The sequence below is a fragment of the Stegostoma tigrinum genome, chromosome 4, assembly GCF_030684315.1.
Source record: "Stegostoma tigrinum isolate sSteTig4 chromosome 4, sSteTig4.hap1, whole genome shotgun sequence".
Taxonomy (NCBI): domain Eukaryota; kingdom Metazoa; phylum Chordata; class Chondrichthyes; order Orectolobiformes; family Stegostomatidae; genus Stegostoma; species Stegostoma tigrinum.
Genome location: NC_081357.1, coordinates 18449300 through 18471216, shown reverse-complemented (window position 1 = coordinate 18471216; position 21917 = coordinate 18449300). Strand labels below are relative to the sequence as shown.

The window sequence follows — 21917 nt, the reverse complement described above, 5'->3', positions numbered from 1 at the left end:
AGTATACCACATTGGCAGATGTTCACCTGCACATCTGCCAAATATGGAAAGTCATCTTGGGGCCTGGGATGGGGGTGAGGGAGGTGGTGTGGGGGCATGTGTTGCACTTCCTGCAGTTGCAGGGGAAGGTGCCGGGTGTTGGTGGGGTTGGACAGGAGTGTGGAGCGGACAAGGGAGTCACGGAGAGAGTGGTCTCTCCAGAAGGCAGACAAGGGTGGTTTGTAGGTTACGTGGAACAGTCCCTCTTCCGAACCTACACTGGCCCCAAACCCCACCTCTTCCTCTGTTACATTGATGACTATATCAGTGCCACCTCTTGCTCCCCAGAGGAGCTCAAACAGTTAATCCACTTCACCAACACGTTCCACCCCAATCTCAAGTTCACTTGGGCCATCTCCAACACATCCCTCACCTCTCTGTCTCCAGCCAGGCAACCAGCTAGATACTGATGTCCATTTCAAGCCCACTGACTCCCACAGCTACCTAGAATACACCTCCCCCCACCCAACCTCCTGCAAAAATTCCATCCCCCATTCCCAATTCCTTCGCCTCTGCCTCATCTGCTCCCAGATGAGGCATTCTGTTCCTGCACATCCCAGATGTCTGTGTTCTTCAAGGACCGCAACTCCGCGCCCCCCTCCCCCACAGTGGTCGAGAATGCCCTTGACCATGTCTCCTGCATTTCCTGCAACACATCCCTCACACCCCGCCCCCGCAATAACCGTCCTAAGAGAATACCCCTGGTCCTCACATACCACCCCACCAACCTCCAGATACAACACATCATCCTCCGACACTTCCGCCATCTACAATTCGACACCACCACCAAGACATTTTTCCGTCCCCACCCTTGTCTGCCTTCCAAAGAAACCACTCTCTCCGTGACTCGCTTGTCCGCTCCACACTCCCCTCCAACCCCACCACACCCGGCACCTTGCCCCCACACCTTGCTGCACTTGCCCCCTCATCCCCATCCCAGGCCCCAAGATGACTTTCCATATTAAACAGATGTTCACCTGCACATCTACCAATGTGGTATACTGTATCCACTGTACCCGTTGTGGCCTCCTCTACATTGGGGAAACCAAGCGGAGGCTTGGGGGCCGCTTTGCAGAACACCTATGCTCAGTTCGCAATAAACAACTGCACCTCCCAGTCGCAAACCATTTTAACTCCCCCTCCCATTCTTTAGACGACATGTCCATCATGGGCCTCCTGCAGTGCCACAATGACGCCACCCGAAGGTTGCAGGAACATCAACTCATATTCCGCTTGGAAACCCTGCAGCCGATGGTATCAATATGGACTGCACAAGCTTCAAAATCTCCCCTTCCCCCACTGCATCCCAAAACCAGCCCAGCTCGTCCCCTCCCCCCACTGCATCCCAAAACCAGCCCAGCTCGTCCCTGCCTCCCTAACCTGTTCCCCCCTCACCTATCCCCTCCTCCCAACTCAAGCCGCACCTCCATTTCCTACCTACTAACCTCATCCCGCCTCCTTGACCTGTCCATCCTCCCCGTACTGACCTATCCCCTCCCCACCTATACTCTCCTCTCCGCCTATCTTCTCCTCTATCCATCTCCAGTCCACCTCCCCCTCTCTCCCTATTTATTTCAGAACCCTCTCCCCATCCACCTCTCTGAAGAAGGGTCTAGGCATTAAACATCAGCTTTCGTGCTCCTGAAATGCTGCTTGGCCTGCTGTGTTCATCCAGCCCCACACTTTGTTATCTTGAGTTCTCCATATCCCGTTTCTGCAATTTCTAGAATGCAGGATGTATGAATGATTAAAGATTCAACAGCAGGCCATCAGTCAGCCATTTTAGGTTTGTTCACTCCACTCACACCAGTTGTATGATCCTTTGATCTCCCTTCCGTCCACCTATCTGCCCATAAAAATTCTGTTTCTGCCTGATCTCCTCTCACTGCACCCAACGAAGGGGCTGTGCCGAGAAAGCTTGTCATTTCAAAAAAAAACCTGTTGGACTACAACCTGGTGCTATGTGATTTTTGATTTTTATCCACCTCAGTCCAACACTGCACCTCCACATCATACCCATCCACAACGATTATGGAGCCCAAAACACAAGTACAAAAAATAAGGCTGAAGCTTGAGACAGAAGTCCCATATGGATGATCCATCTCGGCTAGAGGTCCCCAACAGCACTACAGGTGGGATGTCAGGAGGGATGTAATTGCATTGGAAGTGGTGCACCAGGATGTTGCCTTTATTGAAACATTTTTAGCTACAAGAGGGAGCTGGATAGGCCCTTTCTTTGGTGCAGATAAGGCTACAGGGTAATCTGATTGAGACATACAAGAATATGAGGGATATGGACAGGATGGGTGGAAAACAGCAGTTCCTCTTAGTTGAATAATGAAGTGGCATAACTTTAACACGAAGGGCTGGAAGTTTAGAAGGGGGAAAAAAATTGCCCAGGCGGTGTTGGGAATACAGAATGTATTGCCTAGCAGGGTAATAGTGTGGAAATCTCACAACTTTTGAAAATTTTGCAAACGAGCACATGATTTGGGCCAAGTGCTGCAAAGTGAGATTAGTGTAGACAGGTCCGCGGAGACCTGATGAGCCAAAGGGGCTCTTCTCCACTGTATCGCCATCACAGATGCTGGTCTTCAGTTAATTTGATTCATTCAATACCAAGAAACAACAGTAGGTACTGAATAGTGCAAAAGCTTTGGGCCCTGACAACAATCCAGCAATAGTACTAAAAACATGCCAACCTCATAGCCAAGCTGTTACGGCACAGCTACAAAACCCGCAAGCAGCCGATAATGTATATCAGTACACATTAAAAGCAGGGCAAATCAAGAACAATTATTTCTCAATCTGTTCTCAATCATCAATAAAGTGATGGAAGGTGTTATATAAAGTGCTGTCCACGGCGGCATTTGCTTCACGATAACCTGTTTGCTGATGCAGAGCTGGATTCTACTGGGGCCATTGGGCTCCTGACTTCGCTACTGCCTTGGTTCAAACATAAACAGCGGAGCTCCAGAAGAGAGGAGAGACAGCGTATTTGGTGAGTGTGGTCTCAAACAGACCTAGTAAAATGAGAGTCAACGTGAATCTGGAAGTACTCACTGTTGATGTAAGTCATAGCTAGTATAGGTGAACACAATTGTGGTTGATGGAGGTCAATTATTTCACAGAAGTGTTGCAAAGCAGAAGGAAACCACTTGGCCCATTGTGCCGGCACAGGTTTGTTAAAACAGCATTATTACCTAGTGCCAATTTCCTGCTTTTTTCCCCATACTTTTGCACATTTCATCTTAACAGGAGTTCCTCAGTGTAGTATCCTGGGCCCAACCATCTTCAGTTACTCCAATTACCTTACATCATCATAAAGTCAGAAATGAGGATGATTGCTGCTGACAGCATAATGTTGAGCACTGTTTGTGACTTTTCATATATGAAAGCAGTCCACGTCAAATGTAGAAAGACTTTATTATCAAGGGCGTAGAGTACAAGAGAAATGAAACAATGTTGAACTTGAAGAATATACTTAAACATCAGCTGACATATTGTGTATTGTTCAGGTACCACATTATAGGATGTGAATGCGTGTGCAGAAGTGGTTTACAAGAATGCCACTGATTCTACTTTTGCCAATCAGGGAAAATTTTCTGATAGCTAGAGTATTACAAAATGGGAAGGTGATGGTCTAGCGGTATTATAACCAGACTGTTATCCAGAGACCCAGGTAATGTTCTGAGGATGTCGGTTCAAACACTGCCATGGTAGATGGTGGAAATTGAATTCAATTTTGAAAAGAGTCTGGAATTAAGAGTCTGAGACTATGAATCCAATGCCGATTGTTGCAAAAACCCATCTGATCCACCACTCTCCTTTAGGGATGGGCAATAAATGCAGTGCTGCCCATATCGCATGAATGAAAAAAAAAGCTCAAAAGTAAGATAGTTGTGGCTGTTGGAGGTCAATTATTTAAGGTCCAGGACATCAGTGCAGGAGTTCCTCAGGAGAAAGTCCTAGAAACATCCATCTTAAGCTGATTCAAGAACAACCTTCCATCCATAAGGTCAGACATTGGGGTGTTAGCTGATGGTTGCACAATCTTCAGCACATTCATGATGGCTCAGATATAAAGCAGACTGTGTCAAAGTACAGGAACACATGAACAATATCCAGAACTGGGATGACAGAGTAACATTTGCACCACCCAAACGCCATCACCAATGTTGAAGTTTAACCACTGCCCCATCATGTTCAATGCATTACCATCAATGAATTCCAAATTAATAACATCCTGGGGAAGGTTACCATTGACTTGAAACTGAACTTGTCATACAAATATTGTGGCTGCAAAGTCAGGTTTGGGGCTAGGAATCCAAAAGCAAGTAAATCACCTCCTAACTCCAATTTGCACCCAGTATCTACACAGCAGAAGTCAGGAGTGTGATAGAATACTCTCCAGTCATCTGGATGAGTGCAGCTCCAATAATGCTCAAGAAGCTTGATACCAATCGAGGATAAAGCACCCCACCTGACTAGCACAACAGCGACAAGTACTCAAACCCACCACCGCTGATGTTTGGTAGTATCAATCTACACTGTCTCCAAGATGCTCTGCAGAAATTCACTACGGCTGCTTCAGCAGCATCTTTCAAACCAATGACCACTTTCATCTAGAAGGACAAGGGTATTAGATGCATGGTAACATCACCTGCAAGTTCCACTCCAAGCCTCTCACCAACCCGACCTAGCAATATATTGCTATTTCTTCAGCGCCGCAAAGTCAAAATTCTAGAAATCCTTTCGTAACAGCTTTATAGGCCAATTTACACCAAATGGATTGCAGCAGTTCAAGGCGGCATCTCACCAACATCTCATCAAAGGCAAATAGACATGGGTGATAAAGGCTGGTCAGCCTAACAACTTCCACATCTCAAATTTTAAAAATCAAAAAGGAAATCAACACTTTTCTTCGCTGCAAAAGATTTGACAGCAACCCTTATATCATGTGTTCCTTCACCTTTTTATGCTGGATATATTTAAAGAATTTCAAAGCTTTCTCCCCCAGTGTTTTACAAGTGATGGCAAGAGGTCAAAGTCTGTATAATTCCAAGTGTTAAATAACAAAATATTTTCCGATCATATTGCAACTGTAAGTTTCCAAAAGTGTACAGAGAATCTTGCTGTGCACAGGCATGGCATTACACTCAGGTAATGCAATCTAATTAGTCACAAGTCCTTGTCCTTCCTATTACCGCAATGCTTTTTTATCCAATAACCTTTTGAAAGTTACAATTGTTCTTGCAGCATCCCTTCAGGCTGTGCCTTTCAAATCACAATTAATATACAATTTTCCCAAGTAGTCAGTACATGTTACAATGATCTCAAAAGCAAATGCAACCAAGAGGCCAAGAGCTCATCTAGCTTAGTCTGTCTTACAATCATGTGATCTGCCAGTCATCTCGAGCTTCCTCACTAATTGAGTACTATCTACAAAATGGCAATGGAGAAGCTCACCATACCTCATTTGAATGAAATTGATTTTTTTATTGTAACGTGCATGTTCATACACATACAGTAAAGAGTGTTGCATAGTGTCACCATTCTTTGGCGCCATCTTAAAACACAGAAAAATAAACCAAAACACAGAAATAAAGAAATGTGCACCTTTACAGTTCTTCTTAAGTGCTCTGTCATGGGTCATGGGCCATGGGCCTGGTGGCCTGGCACCAGTCTCCTTCGCTGCTGCTGGAATGATAGTCACTGCTCTTTGGTGCCATCTTGCCTCCACCGACGTAACATAATCCTGATTACTCTTGATTTCAAAAACGGTAACAAAATAGTGCAGAAGAAATAAAGGAAACAAAGCCAAAAGGAATACAAAGTGTCCAGATATTAGACTCTTTCTTTTATCAGAGCTGGCACCTGGGCCAAGCCACAGCTTGGGAGTCTCGAGGCTTGCTGGGTGCTTACTGTTGCTGATGCCACCACCTCCAATCTCCTTCTCTTCCCTCCTCCTCAGATTCTATGGCTACTTGTGCCATAACCTTGTCCTGGAACATTTCCCTGTTCAGGACCCACTCTTGCCTCCAATCGCGACTGCGCCACCTAAATGCACAACTTCTAAGACCTAGAATAGCAAGGGCAGTAGTTGCGAATGACCATCCTCCAAGCCACACACCATCCTGACTTGAAACTATCCTTGCCAATCCTTCACTATTACTGAACCAAAATCCAGAGTTCCTTTTGCAACAGCACTCTGGATTCACCGCCAAGCAATAAGGATTTGAGGTCTGCCACAGTTAAGAAAGCAGCTGACCTCATGTGGTCAAGGGTATTAGAGACAGACAGGAAACTCTGGTCTTGCTTGTGGTCCTGACAGTTCCTGAATAAATTTTTAAAATTCCCTATCCTGTCCCACTACACTTGCCGTTGTGTGTTCTGAATTCATTGCTAAAATATGCTTTCAGCAATTGATCACACATGTCTCTGGCTACGGTTTATGAACTAGTGCTGGGGTGGACTTCATTTCAATTATAAACTTTTGTTTACACTTGATGGTCAATAAAACAATTTTTGAAATCTGTTAGTTTAAATCAGCACATCATGATCTTCAAGGCGACTAATAAGAGTTATTACTAAAAAAAGTTAAGATTTTTGCTTTGCACACACCGGGGCAATTCACAAGAATACCAATCAAGGGTAAAACCAATATTGTTACTGCATGAGAATATGATCCCTCTGCACCTCTCACAAGTACACAGAACCCTGTTTAAACAATACTCTATTCTCTTATTCTTCCTGCCTCTTTAAAGACCCCCACCTCCGCCATACTCCATTTGCCATGAAACTCGACTCAATGGATCTATAAAATCAGCCTGCAACCTATTTCCTCTTGCCAACATACTTTCCTACCTATTTTCAGGTCGTCTAGGCCCGAAATGTCAACTTTCCTGCTCCTAAGATGCTGCTTGGCTTGCTGTGTTCATCCAGCTCTACACCTTGTTATCTCTACATATTTTGTTACAATGCCTCAGTGACCCTTATTTGAGTCATTGACGTGAACTGTAAAACATTGAGGCCACAGTGGGATCACATACTGCCGTTCTAAAAGCTTCCTATTTGTGCATTCTCAGTTTTCCGCCAGCCAATCTTCTACCTAAATTATGAGGCAGCCTATACCATGAGATCCTACCTTGCTCAATAACAATTTATGTGGTACCTTGTGAAATCCTTTCTGCAAATCCAAATATGGTATGCCCATGGGCTGCCTTATCTACAGGGCATCACTCCTTCAAAGAACTCCAAAGTGAATGTAACAGGTATTTCCTTTCGCAAAAACATGCTACCTCTTTACAGTTTTCTTGAGTGTTTCCAAGTTAGAGTTATTACAACAGGCTAAACAGTCCGTGCCAACCATAATCCTAAACTAAATTGGTCCCACCTGCCTGCTTCTGGCCTTTATCCCTCCAAACCTTTCCTATTTTTATACATATCCAAATGCTTCCACATCCAACACTTCCCCAGCAAGTTCATTCCACTCGCGAGCCACCCTCTCCATAAAAAAAATTTGCTCATGTCTTTTTTAAAATATCTCTCCCGTCATGTTAAAAATTCCCCCCCCCAGTCTTGAAATCCCCCATCAGAGGGAAAAGATAATGACCATTAACTCTACATCCCTAATTATTTTAAAAACTTGTATAAGGTCACCTCTCAACCTCCTATGCTCCAGTGAACTAAGTCTCAGCCTATCCAGCCTTTCTTTATAACTCAAACCTTTTGTACTCAGCAACATATAGAACATAGAACATAACAGCACAGTACAGGCCCTTCGGCCATCGATGTTGTGATGACCTGTCATACCGATCTCAAGCCCATCTAACCTACACTATTCCATGTACGTCCATATGCTTATCCAATGACGACTTAAATCTACCTAAAGTTGGCGAATCTACTACCGTTGCAGGCAAAGCGTTCCATTCCCTTACTACTCTCTGGAGTAAAGAAACTACCTCTGACGTCTGTCCTATATCTTTCACCCCTCAATTTAAAGCTATGCCCCCTTGTGCTCGTCGTCACCATCCTAGGAAAAAGGCTCTCCCTACCCACCCTATCTAACCCTCTGATTATTTTATATGTTTCAATTAAGTCACCTTTCAACCACCTTCTCTCTAATGAAAACAGCCTCAAGTCCCTCGGCCTTTCCTCAAAAGACCTTCCCTCCATACCAGGCAACACCCTAGTAAATCTCCTCTGCACCCTTTCCAAAGCTTCCACATCCTTCTTATAATGCGGTGACCAGAACTGTACACAATACTCCAAGTGCGGCCGCACCAGAGTTTTGTACAGCTTCACCATAACCTCTTGGTTCCGGAACTCGATCCCTCTATTAATAAAAGCTAAAACACTGCATGCCTTCTTAACAGCCCTGTCAACCTAGGTGGGAACTTTCAAGGATCTGTATACATGGACACCGAGATCTCTCTGCTCACCTACACTGCTAAGAATCTTACCATTAGCCCTGTACTTTACCTTCTGGTTACTCCTACTAAAGTGCATCACCTCACACTTGTAAACATCCTGGCAGACCTCCTCTGAACTCTTTTTAACTTAACAATATCCTTCCTATAACTGGGCAACAGTATTCAATAAGAGGCCTCACCAATGTCCTGTACAACTTCAACATGACACCGTAACTCCTATAAAGGACTGAGCAATGAAGGAAAGCATGCTGAAAGCCTTTTTAACCACCTTATCTGTATGCGACATAAACTTCAAAGAATTATTTACCTGAAACCCTAGGTCCCTCTGTTCAACAACTCTACTGAAGGCCCTACCATTAGCTGTACAAGTTTTATCCCTGTTTGTTGTACCAGTGTTCAGCTAAAACCACCTTAATGATTAGTTCTAACACCTTTCTGACAAATGATTGCAAGCTTTCGGTTCCTTTTTCACACCTCCTTCCCTTCTTGAACATTTGGAACTTTTTAGTCTGATTGACAGCTTTCAACAGATTCAATGTCGGATAAGACCATAAGACATAGGAGTGGAAGTAAGGCCATTCGACCCATCAAGTCCACTCCACCATTTAAATCATGGCTGACAGGCATTTCAACTCCAATTCCCTGCACTCTCCCCATAGCCCTTGATTCCTTCTGAGATCAAGAATTTGTCGATCTCTGCCTTGAAGGCATCCAACGTCCCGGCCTCCACTGCACTCCGTGGCAATGAATTCCACAAGCCCACCACTCTCTGGCTGAAGAAATGTCGTCTCATTTCCGTGTTAAATTTACCCCCTCTAATTTTAAGGCTGTGCCTACGGGTCCTAGTCTCCCCACCTAATGGAAACAACTTCCTAGCGTCCACCCCTTCTAAGCCATACATTATCTTGTAAGTTTCTATTAGATCTCCCCTCAACCTTCTAAACTCTAATAAGTACAATCCCAGGATCCTTAGCCATTCATCATACGTTAAACGTACCATTCCAGGGATCATCCGTGTGAATCTCTGCTGGACACGCTCCAGGGCAAGTATGTCCTTCCTGAGGTGTGGGGCCCAAAATTGGACACTGTATGCTAAATGGGGCCTAACGAGAGCTTTATAAAGCCTCAGAAGCACATCGCTGCTTTTATATTCCAACCCTCTTGAGATAAATGACAACATTACATTCGCTTTCTTAATTATGGACTCTACCTGCAAGTTAACCTTTAGAGAATCCTGGACCAACACTCCCTTTGTACTTCTGCTGTGCGAATTTTCTCACCATTTAGAAAATAGTCCATGCCTCTATTCTTTTTTCCAAAGTGAAAAAACCTCACATTTACTCACAATGAAATTCATCAGCCATTTCCTGGACCACACTCCTAAACTGTCTAAATCTTTCTGCAGCTTCCCTACCTCCTCAGTACTACCTGCCTGTCCACCTATCTTTGTATCATTTGATAAAAAGGGGCCTATATGCCTATAATAGTTATCATGTTGCCTACTGTAAATCTCTGGCAGCTGTGTTAACTATACAGTATTTCTATTTGCTATTATAATGTCCAGTCATTGGATAAAGATCCGATCCAAGGGACCGTACCCCTTTGCTGAGCAATGCCTCTACATAGCTGAACATCATCTATTTATGTGCACTAGGGTATGCTAGTGTGGTTTCAAATTCTTTGAAGAATCTCCACATACAATCTGTTTTCTCTGCTCAATTAACAAAGTTCTTTTACAGTCTGTTCAAATGGAAACACTATACAACTTCTTTGTAAAAATAGAGTGGCCAGAAAACCTCCAGAAACTCCAAAACAAATTACATCCGCAAATGAAACCATGTATAATATAAACATACAAGGTAGCTCATTTTATATATAAAGACTCAAGAAACAACAGTATAATGACCAAGAGAAGTTTTCATTTTATAAAAGTGATATTAGTTGAGATGTTTATGGGCTGGAACAGGGGATAACTCATCGTTCAAAATAGTGCATTTGGATCTTTTATGATGTAAGGCAAGTGCTGATTTAAAGTATAACCTGAAAGACAGCACCTCAATGATTTCTGTGAGGACTAAGGTTTCTTTCTGCCTTCCCACCAAATGAATATCAATTTTTCCAAAATGCAACCTCAAATTTAATCCACTACTTGAAATGCACTTGCGTATTAATTCTTTCTTCACTCTTCCACATTGGCTATTTACCACTTAACATTAAGTTATTAACATTAACATCACTTAACATTGAGCTCGCTGGGTTCAGCAAGCCCTTACTCCCCTGATGGCAGGGCTTCAGCTGCCTCGACCTTCAGGAAAGCATCCTAAAACTTTTAAAATCAGCACTTCTTCAAGTTTCCAAAAATCAACTGTTCTATCAGCTATCAGTTAGTTTGCCTAATCTGGCCCTTTATGTTGTTTAATTCTTCTTCGCGATTTGTTTCTGTATATGAAGATCCTTGTGTCTTCAAAAACCTTTCTTTTAGAAAAGAAAACACATACAATGCAAGCTGCTGTCGTACACAGGAAAAGTAAGCCATTCAGTCTCAGCTTGCACCTTCATTCAATTAGATCATGCCTGATCATCTCCCATAATGCCTTTCCCACACTACTTCAATATCTCCATGTAATTACTCTCCAAAATCTACTTTTTTGTGCCTTGAAAATGCAGAAAATGTGCTTCCAAAGCACTCAGACTTGACAGAAGTTAGTTAGCTGGATTGAAGAGTAAAGAGCTGATCATGGCTGCCTGGAACATTATAATATTAGCTCAAAGCCAGACAAGCTTTCCTAGCTGTCATACATTGAGTGTAGATATTGATTTCTGATTTATATCATCCCTAGAGATGAGGCAGTTAAAACTTGCGTAATACTCATGTTAGGAAGGCGTCTAATGAAGCTAGATAAACTGCACTGATCGGTCATATTAAAATAATGGAAAAGGGCTATCAAATTCATTTGGCAGCTCTATTTGTCAGAAACGTTCCAGAGGTAACTGGCATTATTCTGTTTATTTCAATAAACTGCTACTTGGATCAATGCAAAATCAACTTTTTTTCAACATCTTTCCCATACACGGCTGAGTCCTTTATTTTCTGATTGTGCCCTGTTTGTGCAGTGATGCACGTCTACAGAAGGACTGCAAATGGAATGCTGTTTTAATTTATTAAATCAGTGTGCGGTGCAGGTAAAGTTTTCCCTAGCATGCTGTGCTACTCTGCCTGGGAGCAACGACACACAGTTGACATTTTGAAAATGGCCTGACAATTAAGGATTCACCTGCAGAACAAAATCGAGAACCAACAATAGGTACAACCAACAAACCTGGTTAGATGATTTCCTAAACTAGTTTGTTTGGAGAATCAAAGTAGGCCAAACTTATATTTAAAAAAATCAAAATCTTGCAGCTCAGCCTTCTAACATGGGATTATAAATACACTTTTATCTCTAAATCCACAGAAAGCAAATCACGATATTTTACTGTCAGAATAAATTATCAAGTGAGTCATTGCTCTATGTACGCTCACACCCACATTTGCATACAGTTGTACAGCAACACCACCTAAAGAATGCAGAATTTTTTTTCTCTGTTCAGCTAGCTTTGCTGGAAACTGAGATCACTTTATAACATGCTCTACAACACAGTAATGTGAGTTGCTAACTTTTCGCAGTGGTCCTTATCCCTCCGTTGAAATTGCCAAAATGACAAACAGTATTGAAAGAACTAAGTAGTTCATAGAAGCCTTTAAAGCAGTTTTATCAGAAAGCTTCCAAATACATCATGCTTTACCTTTCAGTATTTGATCAAAGACTGAAATTATAAGTAGCTTTGAGAGCACTTTCATCAAAAGCTAAAACGTTTTGAGAGATAGCTGAAGAGAAAGAGCTGCAAAGAGGAATTTCTACCAATAAAGTTTTGGCCTGCTAATACAGGCAGCTCTAATCTGGTTCCAGTTTACAAAAAACATGTTAGAGGCAGACCAGGGAACTATAGGCCAGTGAATCTCACTTCCATCTGCTCAATCTTCTTATTTCTACACTCACTAACAATTGGTATTGACAGTAATCTTGAGACTATGGCCTGTGGTCCTGCTTTTCTGACTTCTGAAATCCTGCATACAGGAGCTCATTTCTCTTTCTACCTACACCAATTTTACCACCGTGGACTACAATATATGGAAGTTCATCCTCCCACAAAAAAATGTCTGTCTGCAGCCAGAAAGATGTCTCCTTTAACTAGTGAATCTCCTACCACTGGACCCTTTCAGCTGTCTTCTCTCAGTTGTGTAACTGAGTCAAAGTACCATGAAATTAACTTTCAGTACATTGTTTTGAGGAGATAGTGCCCTCATCAAGACCCAAAACCAGTTAGGGAGCAAAACAGAATCAGTACCAGATCACACTTAGAAGTGAAAGCCTGAGTTCATTAAATAGTCGCGCCAAGCCATACACTTAGCTAGTGTTTAATGCCTGTGCATGAATGGTGCAGTTTGCACAAATTTTTATGAAACTGTCTGAAAAATGGATTGGTTATGAACAGAGGGCAAGAGGGAAAATAATGGTCATCAGATACTTTGACAGACCAAGGCAGATGTGTTGCAATTCCTCTATGCTGGGCATTCTCAATGACATTTAACATTCGAACGTTATTAGGTATCTAACTATACCATAGAATTATCCAAGCCTTGGAATGGTAGATGAATCTTACCAAATAAGGAAAGAGTAGATGGATTCCAAGTGGCAAAATGCTAAAGTACAAAGTGCAACAAAATAGGACTTCTTTTTAGACAACTGGAAAATAAGAGTGCAACTGCCAACCATTCACTGAATCATGTCATTAGGTTTAAAAAGGAAGCATCAGAAAGGTCTGCTGTACTTAAAATGTTGGTAAGTCATCAAGATGGATTATATCCAAGGATACTGTGGCAACACAGATACAGATAGGTAGTTAACGGGAAACAAGAGTACTGATGGAAGTACTATTCCCGAGACTGAAAAAAAATCGTAGATTCCAGGATTGATAACATATTTCTTGAAATATGTTGCACTGTCACACAACTATACTGTTCAATTCCCTGACAGTCAAAGAGTCTATGATAGAACTCACTTGATGTGCCAGAAGGTCGTTTCCTATTTCTGCTGCCATCTGCTTTTAAGAGATGGCAGTTCACTGGCAAATCACAGTGTAATACCAATATGCTCAAAGAGTGCTGAATACAGGTTTCACTTCACTTTCGATGCAACTGTTGGCAAACTTAGCTATGGCAAGGTGAGGAGAAACAAGAAAAGCATATAAAGTCAAAAATATTTTGGATTGTTGAACTTATAGCCAGCTGACAACAGCATTAACTAAATACCATACAACCAGGGAAGAAAGGATTTCATACTGATACACGAATGTCAATAAGATTACTGCTACCAGTTGACTATAAATAGATTTATGGTGACTACAGATTAGCATTCATGCTGAACGCAGCATGTTCTGTACTGTGTCACTGGCATAACTCCAGGAAAATGTATTTTATGAGATACATCAACACAACCGCCACTCCCTGCCTTAAGTATTGAAAGGCATCTTTAAAAGTAAGAGCTTTACCAAACTGCAAAGCTGAAAAAATTAAGTTCTTAATATTAACAATCAACTTAGTTTAACATTTCCAGGTTCTCTCAGAAAGCATCTTACACAGTTGTGGCAATAGAGCACAAAACAGAACACAACCAATTCTGCCAGAAAACCTTTAGTCCAATATAGTTTATAAAAACACAATTAATTGTTTAGTACAACTCCCCCGCTGACAGAATTGAAGAGTTACGAGAATACCAGCTTACAGCAATGGCAACTTTGCACTTGAAGTTGTTCAAATGGGATTAAACTTGCCAAGCTAAAGCCTTTCAGATTGTCTATTTGAGAGAGAGTGTACCAACTTTTTTTGTTTAATAGTTCCAACCTGAAATGGTTCATAGATCTTCCAAAATCATTCATTTAGGTCAGATTTTCAGGAGCACAGGAAAATCACATGAAAGTTTTGAACACTGTCCAAGAGAAACATTCCTATTGGACTCCAATTCAAATTCAATTCTCATATCACGATGAGTAGCACTCCTGAGCACAAAATCATGTTGTCTTCCATAATTAGCATCTCAGCTCCTGAAAGTGATAACGCTGACTTCCTAAAAATATTGATTTTGAGAGAGCAAAATCTGGTTTCCTTAAGGCTGCCTAACAGGTCCTCTCATAGAAGGGGAGAACTTAGCAGTGGATCTTTTCATTCTTCAAGCATGCACCACTATTCATTGCTGATCTGACTGCAGTCTTAACTCTCCTGTCCTCCCTCATTATCCTGAGCTCCTCTGTCTATCAGAAGTATGTCGACATCAACCACGAATATTTTGAGCAATCCATCCTTTACTGATTTCTATGTATGAAAATTTGAATCACACTCGCTCATAATGAAATTTGAACTCATGTCTTCAGGCCTGAGCCTGGGCCTCTAGACTAACACTGCCATAATATTACCATCGTTTCACTGTATCCTTTTGTAAGCTTACCTTTCTAGCCATTACGTCATCAGCAAACTTAGCTTTCATACATTCGGTCCCTTCATCCAAGTGACTGATATAAATTACAAATAGTTAAGGACCCAGCATCACTCACTGTGCCGCTCCACTCGTTACAGCTTGCCAAAACGGCCATTTATCTACCCTGTCTGCTCCCCTTCAGACAACCAATCTTCCATCAATGCTGATATATTACACTCTACGCCACAAGTTCCTATTTTACACAGTAACCTCCGAGATGACACCATACCAACTGGCATTTGGAAATCTAAATTCATCCAATCTCCTCTTTCAGGGTCCTCCAGGTTCCTCTTTATCCTTTTTGTTTGTTACTTCCTCAAACGAACTCTAATGAATGAATTTTGAAAATAAATTCCCTTTCTCAAAACCATGTTGAATCTGCCTGACTCCATGATGTTTTTCTTAAAAAGTACATATACTTTTCTAACCTACATAATAATAGATTCAAGCAAATTCCTAGCAACAATTGTAAGATAACAGGCCTCTAGTTTCCGGTTTCTGTCTCCCTCCTTCCTTGATTAAATATTTTATATCTGCTGTTTTCTAACCAAAATTCACCGAGTCTACTCGAGAATCTAAGAAATATAATAAATGCCTCTCCTTTTCCTGTAGCCACTGTTCTTTACATTTAAAACAAAATCTCAGGATGCAAATGATCCGGTCCATGAGACTTATGAACCTTTAAATCGAATGATTTTCCCTGATAACTGTATAAAAGAGTTCTTTCCCTCTGGCCTCTTGATTTTAAGCATCACTGGACGTTTTCTACAGTGGAGAGAGACAAAACACCTATTCCTTGCTTTCACCGTTTCCTAGCTTTTCATTATTTAGGACGAACATTATTTAGCCACTTGGGCTTTTTACAATACTTCTTTTTAAAATCGTACTATGTTTTTAGATTTCTAGCCAGCTTTGCCCCATGGGAACGTAGGAACACAGGAACAGGGATAGGCCAATCAGCACTTTGAGCCTGTTCCGCTATTCATTGAAATCATGGCTGATCTGTGGCCGAACACCATATACCTGACTTTGACTCATAAACCTTAATATCTTTAGCTAATAAAAGTTTATCTCAGGCCTAAAATTAATACTATTTACATTAACCATAAGATACAGGAGCAAGAGCCATTCAGCCCACAGAGTTTACTGTCATTCTGTAAGATTATGACTGATCTGATAACCCTCAATTCCCTTTGCCTGCCAGTTCTCTTCAATTCTTAATTCTGTTATGGATTAAAAATGTGTCCATCTCAGCCTTGAATACACTTGATGACCAAGGCTCAAAAGCCCTCTTCAGTAAACAATTTCATTGATCTCTACTCACAAGAAATTCCTCCTCATAAAATCCTTTACTCTAAGATTAGGCCCTCTGTTCTGGACTCTCACACAAGGGAAAACAATTTCTCCACATCTACTCTGTCAAATCCTCTAAGAATCATGTATGTTTCAAGAAGATTGCCTCTCATTATTTTGAATTCCATGAATAAAGGCTCAACCTACCCTCGTAAAATCGTTGTTTCATAAGCAACATCAACCTGGTCAATCTTGTCTCAACTGTTTTATTTGCCAGTATATTTTTCCTTAGATATAGGGACCAAAACTGCTCACAGTATTCCAGCTGGTTGACGAGTGTCTTTTATAGTTTTAGAAAAACATCAATTATTTCAAAGGGAGTGGATATAAGAAACAAAACATTCCATTTGCCTTCCCTAATACCTGCTGAACATTATGTGATCCATGCATGAAGACTCCTAAATCCCTGTGTGTAGCTTTACGTATTCTTTCTCCATTGAAATAATACTCAGCTTCACTATTTTACCTACCGAAGTGTATAATCGCACATTTCCCACAGTATATTCCATCTACCAAATTTGTGCTCAATCACCAACCTGTTCACAACTCCCTCTGTCATCTTCACCATTCACTTTCCCACCTATTTCTGAGTCACGTGAATGTGCCTCCAGTACATTCACTCACCTCATTCAAGTCATAATACATATAAATAATTGCGGCCCTGATCCCTTCAGCACATCACTAGTCAAAGGCTGCCAGTTACAAAATGTCCCCCTTCACCCAACTCTGTCTACTAGGTGAGATAACAAGGTGTACAGCCGGATGAACACAGTAGGCCAAGCAGCATCTTAGGAGAGTGTGAAGGAGGGTCTCGGCACGACATGTCTGCTTTCCTGCTCCTAAGATGTGCTTGTGCTCATCCAGCTCTACACCTTTTTATCTCGGATTCTCCAGAATGTGCAGTTCCTATTATCTCTGTCCATTAGATAGCCATGTTAATATAATAGCCCCAGCTTCATGGGCTCTTATTTTAAGAGGCCCAAGGTGTAATGTTCTGAACATCCAAATACATCTACTCATACATTACTGTATATTTTAAGAAGATTGTTTGCAGGTTCTCAGATTTTCTGACCCACCAGCAATCTTCAGAAACTTGTAGAGTGCCGTTAAATTTAATACTAGGCAGAACTTCGTTATTTAGCCAGGTGATATATCTTTCTTCAGGAGTCTTCCTTTAGTCACTAAGGTAAATCTTTGTAAATTATGAAATTATCTCCCTAAAATCATCCACCACACTTTTACAGCTCCAACTTTTAACCAAATTCTCTAGTACACATTAGCTATCTCTGGTTTTATACCCTCAGTTAGATTTAAAGACGTCTTAGTCCCATATTTCTCATTTTCAAACTGAACACAAAATTCAATCATATAATGGTCACTTATAATCAAAGGCTCCTTTATGACTTGGTTATTGATTAATCCTGTTCCGCTGCACATTAAATGGTTATTCTAGCGTGAAACAAAGCTACTTTTAAAGCAAAACTGTCCATAATACATAAAGCTCATGTACATCTCCATTAAAAAAATTGGGACGTCTTTCAAGTATTGACAGTAACAATGAATAAACGTCAATGCTGTTTGCAGAAGATCAGCAGATAGTTAGCATGTTAGATTTTCAAAAGCAAGTCAGAATTTTCCTTTTATTATTCATTCACAGGATGTTGAGGTCATAAGAGAAGACAAGATTTATTGTTCTTCCAAAAGGTATTGCTAAGATTGAAACACTCTCGGTGTCTGGGAGGGGTCCAAGGATTTCACCCAGCGGCAACAAAGAAGCCTAACTACTGCAGACTTGGAATGTGACTTGGAAGTACTTGTGTTCCCTTGGTCTTTCTCAGAAATTACAGGTTTGGAAGGTGAAAAAGGAAGCCAAAGAACAGTTTGTTTTGGCAAAGTAATTGAAGACTTATGAGAAAGGGTCATTTCACACTAATGGTCTTTTGGAGCCTCGTGCACTTTTATTTCAAAATCTTTTCATTGTAAAAGTATCCAGTAGCTATATTACCAGTGTTTGTGCTAAATTTCTTTAACACTAATAGCAACACATTATCAGACTAGCTGCAAAAAGAAATTCATGAAGACTATCTAGAAATGTGACAAAGTCATGAGTGTCATTTAATGTTCCTCAGCTGAGGTAGGCAAATTCTCAGATCCCAAGCCTCTCCTCGTAACTGAATGCTCTGCAACAGTTGTCTTGGTTCACTTGCTTCAAATGACCCTTTCCAATTATCCTAAAGTAGGGGCTGCAAGTTGTTTTCCATTTACAATGTCCTCGTCGCTGTCAGATTTAGCCTATGATGCAATGACAGGAAATCTCAAATTTATGGCTGCCTTGTCAATTTTAAAAGAAATTTCAAATATTTTAGGCGAATATTGCATTTTCACCCTTCTTATTGATACATGCCATGTTTATTCAGATTTCTGTTTCACAAGAATTCTTGTACTCAAAGTGAATGGGTACAAATGCTCATAAAACAAATTCCACTCTTTGCACCAATCGTCATCAAGTGTTGCCAAATTCAGTACATGAGCTATTCAGGCACAGCATTATTCTTTAACCAGCCTCAGGTAATTAATGCCTGCTCTTAAAATGGATTATAATCATTTTGCATATCAGCTGTACGGTCTCAAAGATAGCGAACTGTTACTATCCTGTTGACAGTTTTCTGCCGCAATCCTTATCTACTAGGAAAAGCAGCCAAATTCATTGGACAATAAAATCAGATTATAACTAGGCCTTGTACACTATCTAGGGGTAATTACTTATTCATAGCATTACAGGATCCAAAGTCAAAAGTAACTGCAGTTGTCTCCTTACCACAGATCTTTAATGGTGCCTCCAATTCCAAAAGGATGGGTTGGCTGAGAAAGATCTCTCTTGATTTTATGCACAGGCCTCGAACTTCAGCCTCAGTCATCTGTACAATTTTTCCAGGGCGGCATCCTCGTACTGAAAAAGATTAAGAAATAAACTATATCATTAGAACTTCCACAGCATAGAACAGACTATTCAGTTCTGAAGGGTCACTGGACTCAAAATGTCAGCTCTGCTTTCTTTTTACAGACACTTCCCCATTTCTCCTGTAATTCTGTTTGTTTCAGATCTTCAGCATCTGTAGTTCTTTGTTTTATTATAGACTATTTAGTTGATTATCAGTCTTAATCCTCTATTTTTCCATTATTTGTCAATGTTTTCATTTTTAAATTTCTGGGTGTACGTTACAATATTATGAGTTCTGCCTCCACTAACGTTTCTGTTACACAGAACTGTTAGGACAGGAATTGAGTGGAAAGATAGTCCACCATTTTGTTCTTTTCCTGATATTCAATTTATGCCCTCTGGTTTCTGGCTCACTGACCAAAAGAAATAGTTCTTTGCTATATTTCACTATTTACTCAATTGGAAGCCTTCAAATTTGAACAGCATTGCTAATCTGCCCTGTTGTATAGAAGACAGCCCCTGTTTCCATAATTCTCCATGAAAAAAAGTCTTCTACCTTTTCAATAATTTTGGCAATTTCTTCACACTGTATGCAATCAGAAATTAAGGAAACAAGAGACATTTTCAACATCATTTTTGCTTTCCTTCTCATTCTCTTCTAAATCTAATCTCGTTTTTTCCCCTAGGACAGCTTAATTCCATACTGATCTTACTATGAAGTAAAATTTAAAGTCAGTAAGACAGTAAGATCTAACCTTCCATCTGGAACTTTTGCAGACAGACAATTGTATCCACCTTACCTACTCTTTTCAATTACACGGTCATCAGTTCGGTCAATGTCACTCCAAAACAACAATGTCAACTCCATGATTTAGAACAGAGACATCCATATGCAACAGCTCAAAGCTCACTGAAGTAGTTACACACATGCCACATAATTATTTAAATCTCACATCCAGCAATACATCACTGGTACGTTATACAGGAACATAATTAACTGCATTTACCATACATTTTAGAATCTCTTTCTAGGCAGCCCATGAATTTACTTTAGCCTACTTCAGCCTCCATGTTCATTTTCAAAAAAAAAGTTGTAATTAAAAATTCTGTATGTCCATAGATGAGCTGGGTTATGATCCATGATCTTAACACGACCCAACGCCCTCCTCAGCAGAAGCCATCCATTGCAGACATGTTTGTGCTTTACCCTTCCAGGTACATACATGAAAAAAGTGAAACCCCTGGTCTGGGTAAGTTAGAGCTCAGAGATGGATTGCATCAGCACCTCAATTGTCATGAATGGTGCCAATTGTTGGCGGACATTCCTACTCCTGAGCTTACATGAACGTGACAGGCACAGAGAGGCAGAGAGAAGGAACAACAATTTTTACAACCATGAGAAGAGGTTGCTGATTGGTGGGGTCATCATTGGCATGGACTTACTGCTAGAACAGTTGACTGTCAATCTTAATTCTCAGAGCAAGCACAAATTCTCATTGATTAGGGTGTTGTCATGGCAATGCAGAGACTGGCAGTCTCCATGGCCCATTTTTTCATGAGGGGTGCAATGCATATATAAATTCCTTTTGCCTACATAAAATGGGTTCTTGTATATTAAAATGTAGCTTCTAGCAGCTGCTAGCGCATTACATTGCAAGCCTGACTGATTGTCGGGAATAGAAACGTGCCCTTCAGTCCAACTTGCTCATGCCACCAGGTTTTTAACACTTAAACTAATCCCATTTGCCATCATTTGGTCCATATCCCTCCATACACACCCCATACATGTACCAGTCTAAATGTTTCTTAAAATGACAAAATTGTACTCATTTCCACACTACCTCTGGCAGCCTGTTCCAAGCACTCAACACCCTCTATGCAAAAAGAAATTGCACCTTTGGAGCTTTCTGTAACTCTTCCCTCTCACCTTGAGGTTATACGCTCTAGTTTTAAACTCCCCTACCAGGAGAAAAAGCTATGTCTATGTCTGTCATGATTTTATAGATCCTTATAAGGTGTCTGACGCGCCAGGGCAAAAAGTCCCAGCCTATCCCAGGTGAAGACCCAGAGGTGGTGGTGCATGTTGGCACTAATGACGTCGGGAAGAAAAGGAGGGGCATTCTACAGCGGGACTTCAGAGAACTCCGAAGAAGGCTGAAAAGCAGGACTTCCAGGGTGATTATCTCTGGTTTGCTTCAGTTCCTCAGGCTGGAGAGGGCAGGAACAGAGAGATAATGGATTTGAATGCGTGGCTGAGGGACCGGTGCCAGAAGCAAGGATTTAAATTCTTGGATGACTGGGGTATGTTTTGGGGTAAGAATAAATTGTACAAGAGGGACGGTTTGCATCTTCATAGGTGGGGGACCAGCATTCTGGCAGGTAGGTTTGCCACTGCAACACAGGTGTGTTTAAACTAAGTAATGGGGGGAGGGGCCAAACTGGAAATTTAAGAATCAAGTTAAAGGGAAAGTGAGAATAAGAGAAGTTAAGAAGGACAACAGAATCAACAGAGCAGAAAACTCAAGAAGGGATCGTACAGTATGGCCAAGTGAAATAGGGATTGATAGGAAGGGT

The 21917-nt window shown here is 41.2% G+C and overlaps 1 protein-coding gene across 1 annotated transcript in view; it reads right to left on the bottom strand.

The window, feature by feature from the left end:
* ppp1cb (protein phosphatase 1, catalytic subunit, beta isozyme) overlaps window positions 1-21917 on the bottom strand; it is a 107795-nt gene that overhangs the window by 46816 nt on the left and 39062 nt on the right. Inside the window, exon 2 of the mRNA XM_048530822.2 lies at window positions 19221-19352. Coding sequence (XP_048386779.1) covers window positions 19221-19352 — 132 coding nt within the window. The remainder of the gene's footprint in view (window positions 1-19220; window positions 19353-21917) is intronic.